Consider the following 14,194-nt stretch of genomic DNA (forward strand, 5'->3'; position numbering starts at 1 on the left):
TGGATTTAACAAATTTTCTTTCACTATCACAAATGCAGTGCAGGGCGCAAATGTACTTTTTTAGCAAAATAATTTTTATTTGTCCCCACAGAATCTAACAGATGGATTTACTTGGATTGTACTTATAGGAAAAAATGTGAATGTCACCCCCTGGGCCTCTGAACTGAGATGGATTCCCTATATTATTTTCCCTTCCCCTGGCACATATGCAGTGCAGGTGCACTTAAAAAATGGGTATATGTTGCCCACTGAACTAAAAGAACAGGGTTAAATTATTGTCCCTGGGACCTATTCAGTTCTGGTGCACTGAACTTGCACAAAATGGCCGCTGCCACCCACCTAACAGACAGATAAAACTTATTTTTCTGTGTCACTGGGCTCAGGGCAGGGTAAAAAAATGTTGCCTTGCACCCACACAAAAAATCGCTGTAGATCGCAGAGTTAACAAGTTCTGATAAGATTATTTCCTATTCTATCCCTTACAGCAGCATCCTCTCCCTACACTAGTAAGAGCAGACTGACATGCGGCGCTACATGACTCCGGCTTATATAGAGGCTGGGTCACATGTTGCACTGGCCAATCACAGCCATGCCATTAGTAGGCATGGCTGTGATTGCTTCTAAGGGCACACGAGTTAAATGCTTGTTGATTGGCTGTCCTGCAGCCTTCCAAAAAGCACCATTAAATCGCCAAACACCGAACTCGAACCCAAACTTTTACTTAAATGTTCGGGTCCGGGGTCCAAAATCCTAAGGTTCGATACGAACCCGAACTTTACAGTTCGGGTTCGCTCAACCCCACCATGTACTCATTTATGAATTTTTTCTACAGTATGTAAAAAGAGCCCCACATAGAATAGTCACATAGGTTGTTAAAAAAAAGTTGTCCTTTTTAAATTTATATATGTTTTTAGTGAGGATTTATTTAAATGCCTAAGCACTTTTTTTCTATCATGTTAAAATAGCTTTCTTTTTTAAATAATATGCAATTAGCTAACTTACCGTACCATAAAATAAACCATGGTTCACATTTTCCTCCTCATTTGGCTTCTAAAGTTACATTTACAGTATGTCTTCTCAGCATGGTAAGATTGGTTTTCTGAAATCAATAATAGTTAGCCTTATCCATTTTATTAACTTGCCCCATTGAATTCTACCTGTTGATTTTGAAAAGTACTTGAGATTAAAAAAAACATTTAACTGCATTTAATTTCTGCATTGTATTGTAGTAAAATGAAAGAAAGCAGGAATATACCTAAAAATTATAGATGCACTATGTCATTAAAATCTCAGAAAACTCCTTGAATTGCTTGTTCAGAACCTCTGAAAAATCTGGAATGAAAGTAGATTAGAAAACACTACTGATCAATCAGTTCAGTGCTATTGTAAAAGATTGGTGGGCTCAGTGCAAAGGTTTCATCAATGGGCCCCCTCCTAAACATTGCTATGTTTTAACTGAATGTGTAAATATCATAAGAATAATTCTACCTATTGAGAGACAATTTGTTACACCCATAAATGGAAAACTTTTGGATTCACAGGCGACATCCGCTCTGACTGGAGTCAATTTAAAGAGGACCTGTCACCAAAAAATTTGAAGGACTCATCATGGCAACCTGAGCCAGACTGCGAAGAAAAGAGCGTTAAAGAGGACCGGTTGTCAAAAAATACAATAAAATCTGAAAGCAACATGTTAGAGGGAAAGCTGAGCAGATTCATGTATATATGTGTGGAAAAAGATTCAGTAAAACCTGTAATTTATACATTTTTATCTTTGCATTTCCTACCTTGTGTTAATACCTATCTGTGCAGGAGGGAGGTGTTACCAGTAATTGATATTGTGTGTATAAGAGATGGGTTTCAGTCACTGATAAACCTCCCTCCTGTACCGATGGGTATTTACAGGGCTGCAGATGTAAATGTAAAAAATACAAGTTTACTGAATCTTTTCCCATAAATATAAATCAGTCCGCTCAGCTTCTCCTGCTCTATAACATGGTACTTTCAGATTGCATTGTATTTTTTGACAAAAGGTACTCTTTAATTTTTCTTTTTCTTCTCGGTCTGGCTCAGGTCGCCATGATGAGTTCTTCCAGCCACAACTTGATAGTGCCCCTGAAATCAATCATGCCAGATAGGAAGTGGCCAACACAGTATAAGAGTACCCATGTTTGTGCACCATACATTAACATTGGCCCCTTTAGGCAAAATACACACTAATAGTGCTCTTTGTTTGGCCCCACACAGTAACACTGCCCTGCTTACACTTCTCGCAGAGTATTAATGCCCTCTTCTGTACCCCCTACATAGAGAGTGACTGCTCTCTGGGGTACAACACAGGTGCCAGAGACCTACTTCAGAACATTGCATGGCATTTAGCCAGTGGTGTTACAAATATTCTTAGCACCTAAGCAACAGGCTTCAAAATGTTGTTTCACAATCCACAAAGTTCAGAGCGATAGTTGTGGAACAGGTAATAAATCTACCATGCTAAAATCACCTAGTAACAGTCATCTGAGTATGCATGTATTAACGAAATGCTTTTATGCAGAACCTATATAATACTGCTACTATTTGAAACACCTGCGCACATAACACAAAATGTTCCACTCACCTGCATTAATTCCCAACATACCTTTTTGTGCACACCTCTGTAGTCCATATATATGATTTACACACCTGCATACACGTACACTGTACAGCAAAACATACTGCATACACATGGTCCATGCATCTGAATAGACTTCATGCACACTTGCATACACTCCAGACACATCCATTTCACACATACTGCCGACACAAAGCCCTGCTTCCTTTAGAGACTGGATCCCCAGAAGCCCTGCTTAACATAAAATACAGTTGCTCACACTTCCTGTACATGCACCCAATGAACATAACACATAAACTCTCCACATAAACATTTACCTTGCCTGAAGCAGCATTTTTGTGCTATTTTAATGGCCTTTTTTTTAACTAAAGCTCATAAATGTGATGGGCAGATATTGCATACCAAATTATTGAAATTCTGCATACTTGATTTTTGTTTTGGGCATTTGTGGTGTTTTTTGAGAGTAGGTGGGCATCTGTCCATTTTTATTTTTACAGTGGTGTTTGTGATTATAGGCTTTTCTATGTAAAAAGTCCAGAAAAAAAATGGATATTTTAAGTGTTACAAAAGAATCGCCACTAAAAACACTTGTAAAAACACTTTGAACCTATGGCATTCTTATATATGTTTAAAAGTGCGGAAAAATTGTGTGTATTTGAAAAATGAAGAAAAATCCTATAAATGAGATTTCCAACAATAATAAATCACTTACTAAAGCCTCATGCACATGAATGATCTGTGCGGACGGATGCAGATCCATTCAACTTGATCTGTCCGCACAACCCAAAAATTTAGCATGTTCTATTTTTTTTGCAGTATGGAGGCATGGAGCGAAACACCAAGGAAGTGCTCCGTAGTGCTTCCTTGGCCGTCCGCACCGTATCTTCTGGATTGCCGACCTATTCAAGTGATACGGTGCGCACACGGCCATGTATTGGGGACCCGCTGTTTGCGGACCGCAAAACGGGCACAGCCAGCATGGATCATGTGGATCTAACTACATGGACGTTTCAGTATGAGTGGGTCATGCTGCTAGCTGGGTGCTGTGACTCCTTCAGTTTTGTAAGGGGTCACACTACAGTTAGCTGTAGAAAAGGTGGCCAGGAAGGCTGTTGTGCAGAAGAAAATCTGGTATGACCTCAGTCCTTGCACTCTGTATTGATGGGAGAGTCGGAGCCTCCTTTAATGTACTTAAAAAGTTACTTGCATTTTTAGGAAATGTTAGGGAATATTTTGACTCCTCCCTACTACTAAGATGTTGTATAATATGTGCAAGGAACAGTTCTCCAAAACATTATGTGCAAAGTAACTTATAGACCAATAGAGATGAGTGAATTGATTCTAAAATCCAATTCATCTCCAATTTCCCCAAAATTCTGATTCTAGAGGAATTGGAATTTTTTGTGATTTTCTATTCGGAACAATCTCTCAAAATAGCAACCACCATTATACAAGTCGGAAGATAAAAAAGGCGTCTGCCATCTGCCAAAAGGGATAGTCTGTGGGCCATGTTTTAATTTAAAAATGAAATCTGACAGTGCAGTGCGTTGTTAAACAGACAACCATCATCTGTCACCGACACTTTGACATGACTAATGGTGTCTTGGCATTAAACATCTCGAAAGCGGCTGGATACAGTTCTAGAAGACCTCGGAGTGTCATACACGACTTTTGAGGGCAATCTCAGCACTTTTGATTGGGGTCAAATTTATTTGCATCCAAACTGAAACTGCTGACTGACTGGTTAGAATCAGACCCAAAACTAATTTTAAATAAAAAATTCCCACATTTCTGTAGACCAGTAATGAAATGTAATTCATTTTTTAATGGAACACTTTAAGAAAATGTTGATATTCCAGGTTGGAGTAATGTTCTACCATTAATTTGTGAAGCTGTACTTATGTCTTTTTTGTTTTTTTTAATAGGCTTACCAGCTGTCTAGAGGAAGAGTCTGGCCAATGATAATAATTCTGTGTCTTATTGCTGCCATTCTCTCTGCATTTTTGGACAATGTCACCACAATGCTGCTTTTCACCCCAGTGACGATAAGGTACCTTCTTTGCTTGACAATGCAGTTTGCATAATATAAATGTTGCTTTGGTTATTTTTGTCTATAAAGAAGACTCCCCCCTCCCCAATGAGCTAATATTAACTCTCCAAAACAGAAAAATGATCCCATTTTGACCTACTTGCAATTATTCTATACACATACTCTTAAAAGTCAGTGTTGCAGCATTGCATGTTATTCTATTGCTAACCTCAAAGATCTGACGTTTTTCTGCAAATTGCTTAATCAAATGAAAATTCCCTTAAAGCTACCACATATGTTTTCATTGAAGCTTTCTTTAAACTTCAAATAAAATACTTTATAATAAAAAAAAGTTATGTAGAATACATTGAAAAGCCATCCGTGCTCCAGGCCAGTGTTGCTAAACGTTGGTGACCTTCTACTCCTGGGTAATCGCTGCCACCAGAGATAACTGCAGTTTACTATATCTAGCGGCTATAATCTTTTATTCCTGAAAGTTCTTCATTTAGAGACAGTGTACAAACGTTTAGTCCTTTTCTCTTTCGGTAGATTACATCTCTCATTTTGGGAGTTCTTAAAAAGAATACATAAATTGTGACGCACCGTCAACCAGTGTTTGCAGCCTAGAGCTTTTTGCATACACCAGCTTGATGGTTAAAGGAAAATGTTCAGTCTTGACCGGATAATTTCAATCCATTTAAAACTTTAGACATCCATGACAAGCGACGCCTGAGAAGCATTGCTCCAGGGAATAGGTTCAATGGTTTTATTTTCCTTTTGTGATGCATTCCTTGAAAAACAAATGTCAGTTCAAATTTGCCACCATATCCTGTTATTGATGGACAAACAGCAAAAGCTGGTAATTTTCTTTCCTGATACCAATGTACAAATGTAATTGTTTGCATTTCTGCTAATTACTAGTGATTTCCCCTCATCACAAATGCAATAAATGGATTAAGACAGAATAATTAGTCAAGGTTTCTATTCTGGTTTCCATGCCTATGTCCATGGACATGTACTGTATACAGTATATGAATACTGCAATTGTTACATTCATATTTAAAATAAATAATAAATGGCTGCATGCTATCTAGTATAGACTAGATAAATTCCCCTTGTATATACTTGTGTGTTACTGTCCATTGCCTAGCAATAGCAATCAGGATGACATCTATTTAGTTTGCTTGATGAATTCAGAGAACTGGAAAATGATGCTTAAAGGGAATCTGTCTATTTTGAGCATATAAAACTGTTAACATAGCAATGTTCAATAAAGTACCTTCATTCTAGCAAGGGTCTTCTTTCTTTTATTCACGTTTTCATTTTGATCAAAAAGCGATTTTTCTGATATGCTAATTAAGTCTCAAGGTGCCCAGAGGGGAGTTATTACTCTCCTCTAGTGCCCAGTAATGCCCCCTGCAGTGCCCAGCCCGCCTTTCTTCCAAGCCCAGCACACCTCCTAAGAAATAAATTTACTCCCACATCCTTGCCAAACTGCGCCGCCCCCTCTGCTACGTCATGTAATTTGTTCACCCCACGATCCTTGCGTCCTCCTTTCTTGCCCTCCGAAATCTCGCGCAGCCGCAGTATCGCTGACTGCCTGCGCCTGTACGATACTCTGGCTCCTGAGGGCAACCAAATGCCCATTTTATTATGATATGGCATTTATATTAACGGGGTATTCCAGTTATAGCAAGTTATCCTCTATCCACAAGATAGGGGATAACTATTGGGGTCCTACCACTAGGACCTCACCTAATCATGAGAATGTACCCCTTGGGGCACCCTGAAATGAATGGAGCAACACGTCGAGCATAAGCACTGCCACTTAATTCATCTCCACAGAATAACTGGAGAAAGCTAAGCACTGTATTTGGCCCTCTCTGAGATTAATGCAGCAGCAGTGTGCATGAGTAACCAGTCTCTTCAGACATTTTGGGTGGCCCATAGGTACCGGGTTCTTGTGATCAGTTGGGGACCTAGCTGTATGACTCCTAACAATTAAATAGTTATTGTCAGGATAAGGTGACTACTGTCACGCAAATAGGGATAGTGCAGCCCTAAACTGCCCGGACCTACTATCCCTATCTATTTAAACGATCATCCAAGGTGTGAATCACAACTGGATGACCATCCGTTGATTTAACACAGTTTACCACATGCCTTAACTGAGCACCAATAACTATGTGACAGTGACCATGTGCTTTGAGAGTCTCTTTATTTACTGTCAAGGAGTAGACTTTTATTAAAGGGAGTCTGTCACCACATTTTAGCATGTTAGACTGTTAAAATAGGGTTATGTGATCCAGCCAGAACATAAAAACGGTACCTTTGTGGTAGAAAACGGACTTTTCTTTTTGCCGAAAATGAAGTTATAAGATTATGTTCTGAGCCCTCAAGTGCCCAGGAGGGTCTCTCAATCCTCGGAGCCCCAGGCAGGCACCTCCTAAACGGCTGATAACTCCGCCCTCCGTGCGCCTCTGCCCGCCCGTTTACTCCCCTCCCCTGTCCCTTTCCACTGCGGCTGTGCGGTCCAAATCGTAGTGGGCACATGCGCAGTAGGTATTGCGATGCCCTGCCAGGAGCGGGCATCGCATTGCAGTCAACCATGCATCCTGCCATTTTATTCAAAGTCTAGCACTGTCTGCAACCAACAGCCAGGTGCTGTCATATCTACTTACCACAATGCATAAGTGGTGTTACTCAGAACTATCTCAACCTCTCATTAGTTATCAGAAGATCAAGCAATTTCAGTTTCTGTTTTCAGTCATTTTATACTTGGTCACCTTGATACCTTTTGTTCACTTTGTCGTACAGCTATCAGACTAAAAAAAAAAGACAAAAAAGATTTCTTTTGAACCACTACTTAAAATGCCAAAGCCTTGAGTGAAATTCTATATAGCATTGTTTCATAGTACTATGGGAAATGTAATTCTTTTATTTGAATGTACTGAGATGTACATTGTATATTTGCATATACATAAAATACCAAACAGAACTATTATCTTCATATATCATTGCAATAGTTTTGTCTACCAAATAACCTTTCAGACTTGTTAGTGTTTCTCTTCAGAGTAGAACGTGTCAGAGCAGCAGTTTTAAGGAAAACCTGTAGGTGGCAAAAGCCACCCCACACCGCCAGCAGTACCTTGAAGTAGCCGGCAGTGAGTTTCTAATGATGATTTTTATTACTGCATTTAGATGAGGCAGAAGTGTGAAAAACATTATTTTATCCTCTGTCCTCGCTATTTTCCAGTAAGGCTTGAAGTCAAGGGGGCAGCGGCCTCCTTGCTATAAGTCAAGGTAACCGCCAACCAGCTGACTGGCATAAGCGCTGTCAATCACAGGACGGAATCCGCTGCTAATGTTAATAAATAGGGCTATTCACATGGGTGTGTGATTTTTGACGGTATTTGAAATCCCCAGCATGTCCTAGTTTTCTGAATATTTGTTTCCAAGTACAATTCCAAATACGCCCATTATAGTCAATGGGAGTGCATCAAAAATGCAGTAAGGAAGGAATACGCGCGTAAATCTGGATGAATTACTGAAGCAATACTGATAATCTAGGTATATTGTCTAGAATCTGTGTGCGTTTAGAGCCTGAATATTGATGGATTTGAATACAATCAGGTGAAATGAAGTTATAGAAATGAAACTTTCTGTGAAACATTTACTGGCTGCATAGGAGAATGCACAGGTCCTACTATTTCAGGCAAGCGGAGAACAGAATAAACTGATTCTATTGGGAATACACTGGTGGTCTAATATACAGCCTCCAATAAGAGCATTCTTCAGTGCTTTTACAATCTACCTACACTGAGGGAAATTGGGTGGATGGGACACCAATCACCACATGGGTGGACCATTCTACATATACAAGGAGTATTGTATATTATGGTTCTCTTTGCTGTTTTTTTTTTAGAAGAATACAAACTCAGTGTGTCACTAACCACAAAATATATTGCCCATTTTCTGGTTAATTATCCTTCCTTAATAACCTGGAAAAATAGTAGAACAAAATATATTTATGTAGGTGGGACACTATATAAAAAATTACTTTTATAGCATATGAAATAAGTTAAACATTTTTATATTTCCTTTATGTTCTGGCAGTGCCATTCAAGGCGTTGTTTGCATTTTACTGTGACATGGACGCATTGGACTGAATTACATGTGGTTTGCATGTCTAGTATGTCCATGGCTATGGTTTATGTATTAATATTCAACAACGGTATACAATGTTACTATTTCTATTGTGTAAGCTTTCTAACTCTTTATGCATTCTCCATCTTTCAGGTTATGTGAAGTACTTAATCTTGATCCCCGACATGTTCTAATCGCAGAGGTTATTTTCACAAACATAGGGGGAGCTGCTACTGCTGTTGGGGATCCACCCAATGTAATTATTGTATCCAATCAGGAGCTAAGGAAGGTGGTAAGTGACCAAAAAAAAAATATATGGTGTGTATACATTTTTCTGGCTTCAATGCACTGTGGAATCCATTTTGTATCTACATATAACACTTTGATGTACTCCTCTCAAATACAGGAATTTCATTTAATTAGAAATCCAGTTCTGTCCATTGCTATTAGTTTCTCCTGCTTTGAGTATAAAATGCAGGTGCAACCCTTGACACTTGTGTCTACCCAAACACTTTCACTCACAGAATGCTTAGCCCTTTTATTAACCCATGATTAATATATCCATCACAGGTGAGCAGGGCATGTATTCACGTTCTCACAAGCTTCCAGGCCTGCCATAGTAAACTGACTATTAAGCTTTGCCTACAGCATGACTTAATAGGGAATCTGTATTCTATTGCAGTCTATGGTATAAAATGTTGATCACAGGATTACATGTTCAAGTCCACCAAGAAAACAAAAACTTACAGCACAGTCCTGATCAAAAGTTTAAGCATATTTAGCATGGCTGGATCTTAACAAGGTTCCAAGTAGAACTTCAACATGCAACAAGAAGAAATGGGAGTGAGACAAAACATTTTTTGAGCATTCAATTTAATGAAAACGACAAATTAACTGAAACAGGCTGTTTTTTCAGCTGATCAAAAGTTTAGGACCACACCTCCAAAAAAAACTAACCCCCCCCCCCCCCAAAAAAAACAGAAATCCTACTTCCAAACATTAACTCAGTAATGAGTAGCTTCGCCGTTATTGTTTATCACTTAAGAAATTAGGTGAGTGGGAACATTTCTTCAAGTGGTGAAGACAAACCACTGATGTCTCACTCTCATTTCTTCTTGTTGCATGTTGAAGCTCTACTTGGAACCTTGTTAAAATTCCAACAATTTAAAATGTGATTTTTTGCCATTTTTCAAGTGGTCTTAAACTTTTGATTAGGACTGTATAATATATAAAAAATATAAAACATAATTTTCATAGTTATCTTAGTTTTTATATTATCTTTCTCAATTTTACAGATTTAAAACAATCAATAAAAAGTAAACAAAACTATTAAACAATATTTTTATTTTTTTTTATTTTGAAAGTTCTTTATTGAAATAAATGAGATGTAACAAATGGAGGTTGTAACATCACAGTTAAAGAAACAGAAAAAAGTAACAATGACGTCACGGTATACAATGACAAGCAAATGTGGTAGCTCCATTACAAGTTAGCATATCCTGTCAATAAAGCTTCTTGAACAATACAGGATGGTATAGTGTTCAGGAATGGGTTGGTATGGGTGCAGAAGGCAGATGACTTGCACGGATTAAGGGTATGAGGCTCATGAAGCTCATATGGGTCAAAGAGATCATGATAAGAGGGGTTTGTGATTTAAAATCATATAGAATAAAGATCTTAAATCTAAAGATGGAATTCTGACAAATCGTTGAGACTTCTGAACGTCTTCCACTCCTTCCACACTCCCATGAAACTTTGAAAGTTCCTTAATTCCCAGAGGAGATTTGGTCTACCTTTTAGAAGCCATTGTTCAATGGAAGGGGTTTCAGTAGCGAGCCATAGTCTCGGAATGTCCTAACAAAAGCACTCTAAAGGATGAGTTAATTAATGACTGTTCCATATGGACCCAGGATTTGTGAGAGGGGGCTCTCAACCAATCTATAGCTCTGGCCAACAGGACAGCTTTCCCATATAGTTCCGGATCTGGAAGGGCAATTCCTCCCGAGGCTTTTGGTCTGTTTAAGGTTTTATACGAAAGACAAGCTTTCTTCCCCATCCAGATGAAAGCGCTAAATAGTGATCGAAGAGAAGTATAGTATGAGGAAGGGATAGGGATAGGGAGTACCTGAATTAAATAGGTCAGTTTAGGTAAAACCAGGGACGTGAGTAAGTTTTTCCTGCCGAACCAAGATAGGATCGGCAGGTCTAGATTCTTAAGGGAAGTGGAGATATGGCTCAAGAGGGGTAAATAATTTAAAGCAAACAGTTGGGAAGGGTCGTTGCTAATCTTAACCCCTAAGTATGTTAAATGGGGACTTGACCAATTAAAAGGTGATTCTTGTTCCAATCGTTTTGCCAAGCAAAAAGAGAGGCCGGTATGTATAATTAGGGATTTACTATAGTTAACCTTGAAATTGGACAATTTACCAAACATCTCTATATGGTGATAGATCTTGGGGAGAGCAACAGCAGGGTTACTGATCATCAGTAAATCGTCGGCAAAGGCCGCCGTCTTATGTTCCTGATCCCCCAGATCCACCCCTCTGATGTCTCTATCGGATCTGATGGTTTGCAGAAGGGGTTCCATAGTTAAAACAAAGAGAAGGGGGGAAAGGGGACAGCCCTGTCTAGTGCCATTTCTAATGAGAAAGGGGGAAGAGATAATATTGTTGACCGAAATGGAGGCGGAAGCCTTTGAGTACATGGCTTCTATGGCTGAGAGGAAAGAGGTCGGGAATTTTGGTGAAGAGAGGACCTCATTCATAAATGACCATTTAACCCTGTCGAAAGCCTTCTCGGCATCTGTGCTGAGAAGGACTAAAGGCAAGGATTTCTTCTTCGCATGGAAGAGGATATTAAGGACTCTAGCGGTATTGTCTTTGCCCTCTCTCCCCCTAACAAAGCCAGTTTGATCTCTGTGAATCAGAGAGGGCAAGATTAATGCTAGGCAATTTGCCAGCAATTTGGCTAGGAGTTTAAGGTCAATGTTAAGGAGAGAGAGAGGCCTATAGCTGGGGCAAAGTGTTGGATCCTTGCCCTCTTTGGGGATTAGCACGATGTGAGCTTTGGTCATGTCACTAGATAAAGGGGTATTGGATAAGGTTTGGTTGAAGAGAGGAATTAGATGAGGAATGAGGGTATCATGAAATGTTGAGTAATATGATAGGTAGTCCATCTGGGCCTGGACTTTTCCCTTTGGGGGAGCTACGTATAACTTCTAGAAGTTCTTTTGGTGTAAAGGGGGAAGCTAGCATTGTTCTATTTTCCTCGGACAGAGTAGGAAGATGTAGCTTCTCTAGGTAGGCGAAAAGAGGAGATGAGGATTCAGGGGAGGAAAGGGTGGAAGTGGGGGTATCTATGTTGTATAGGGATTCATAAAAATCTCTAAATTGCGATGCGATTTGTTCTGAGTCAAGGGTATGTGAGCCTGACACAGTTGTAAGTTTGTGGACAAAGTTGTTTGACTTCCTCACTTTGACCCTATTCATCACAAATCTAGAGGCCTTGTTCCCGTGGGCAAAGATCTTGTGTTGTGAATTGAGGTAGTACTTTGCTGAGAGAGAATTGAGAAGATCTTTAAGAGAGCGTCTATATCCATTTAATTCTTCTAGGTGAGTCTTGAATAGGGAGATTTTATGTGTTTGTTCTAGTTTAGTGATATTCACATGTAGCTCGTCTATTTGTTTGTTCCTTGATTTTTTAAGATAAGTTCCGATGCTAATACATTGACCTCTAACTACCGTCTTGTGGGCATCCCATAAGGTCTGAGCAGATATTTCTGATGAGGCGTTTAGGTCAAAATAATCTCCAAGGACTGTTTTAATTTTTGATCTGGCTTCAGGATTACCTAGTAATTGCTCATTCAACCTCCAAGATCTAGGGGTTTTAGTTTTCCTTGGAGGAGTGAGGGTCAAGTAAATAGAGGAGTGATCGGATAGTAGGATATTACCTATGCTTGTGTCTTTGCAGTATTGCAGGTGATTTTTAGAAACAAAGAGGTAGTCCAGACGCTGATATGAGTCATGAACTGTTGAGTGAAAGGAGTAGTCTTTAGTGTCTGGATGAAAAGTTCGCCAAACATCAATAAGATGAGCTCTCCACAACTTCGAAGTCAGGGAACGTACAGCTGACTGGGAATGTGCGGATTTACCAGAAGAAGAATCCAAAAGAGGATTCATTACTAAATTGAAGTCTCCTCCCATCACCAAGGTTCCTTCCCCAAAATTGTTCACTTTCTCTAAAATGTTTTTTAGCCAGGGAATTTGTTTCCTATTAGGAACATATACATTGATAAAGGTATAAGTATGTTGGGCGATTTTTCCCTTCAACATTATGAACCTACCCTCGGGATCTAAAACCTGGTCTATATGCTGGAATTGGACTCCTCTCTGCATTCCTATACTAACACCTTTTGAGTTAGAAGAATCAGAACCACTGTGGTACCATTGGGAGAAATATGAGTGTGAAAGGTTGGGGAAATGGCCCAGCTTCAGGTGCGTTTCTTGGAGAAAAAACACCTTTACCCCTTCTCTTCTCAGCATTCCAAATATTTGACCCCTTTTAGCAGGCGAATTAAAGCCCCTTACATTATAAGATGCTATCTTGAGGTCATCCATTTGGGATACGAGGGGAGATAAATTCCGTGCTGGTTATGTACAGATGGCAAAGTTTAGGCTTGTGATAGAAAAGACCAATATCCAGAGTTGAGGAGAAGTCAAACCTTCGATGTGCAGTCCATACCAAAGCCATCCTTCTGAGGTCTTCAGGTGACGCGGAAACATTAAGAAAATGGTAACTAAGATAACAAGAGAAAAACAAAATGCATAAGCAGTATATCTGCAGAGACATTACTCAATGGGGGGGGGGGGGGGGATATGGGCAAACCCTTAAAACACAGAGCTTTACCAGAGACGTCTTAGACAGATATCAGAGGGAGGGAGCGAACCAGTGGAACACAACCCGCTCTAATACTACTACTACCGACCAAAACAGTGGAGGGCTCTAAGAGAATAGGGGCCGGAGACTGGAGGAGAGCAGATGTTTCAGCTTTCTTAATACATAGGTTAAGGGCAGCCTCCTAATAAAGCCCGATGTAGTATGTTTCTATGTAGCAGAGAGGAAAGAGAGGGGGGGGAGGGAGGGGAAGGGGCTAGGTTGAAGAGGGGACAGTAAGGCAAGCATCTGGAGACAGTACATGTGGATATTAAAACCAATATACTTATAAGAGAGAGAGATCAAACATTTCTTCAAACCCTTCCAGGGAGCATAAAACAGGTTCAGGAATCATCAGACATAATAGACTCCAGATGGATCAAAAAGAGTCTGTGGAGAGGTGTCTAGGAGTAATTGAGTTGGCTTTCTTTCTCTGACGCTGGGATTTAGGGGTCCTCCTGGGTTCAAAGAGCTGTGGC

General features: G+C 39.7%; 1 protein-coding gene across 1 annotated transcript in view; it reads left to right on the forward strand.

The window, feature by feature from the left end:
* The window catches only part of OCA2 (OCA2 melanosomal transmembrane protein), a 439,010-nt gene that overhangs the window by 300,943 nt on the left and 123,873 nt on the right, over positions 1-14,194 (forward strand). The window contains exons 13-14 of the mRNA XM_044285952.1: positions 4,534-4,658; positions 8,937-9,075. Coding sequence (XP_044141887.1) covers positions 4,534-4,658; positions 8,937-9,075 — 264 coding nt within the window. The remainder of the gene's footprint in view (positions 1-4,533; positions 4,659-8,936; positions 9,076-14,194) is intronic.

Source organism: Bufo gargarizans, chromosome 3 (assembly GCF_014858855.1).
Source record: "Bufo gargarizans isolate SCDJY-AF-19 chromosome 3, ASM1485885v1, whole genome shotgun sequence".
NCBI lineage: Eukaryota > Metazoa > Chordata > Amphibia > Anura > Bufonidae > Bufo > Bufo gargarizans.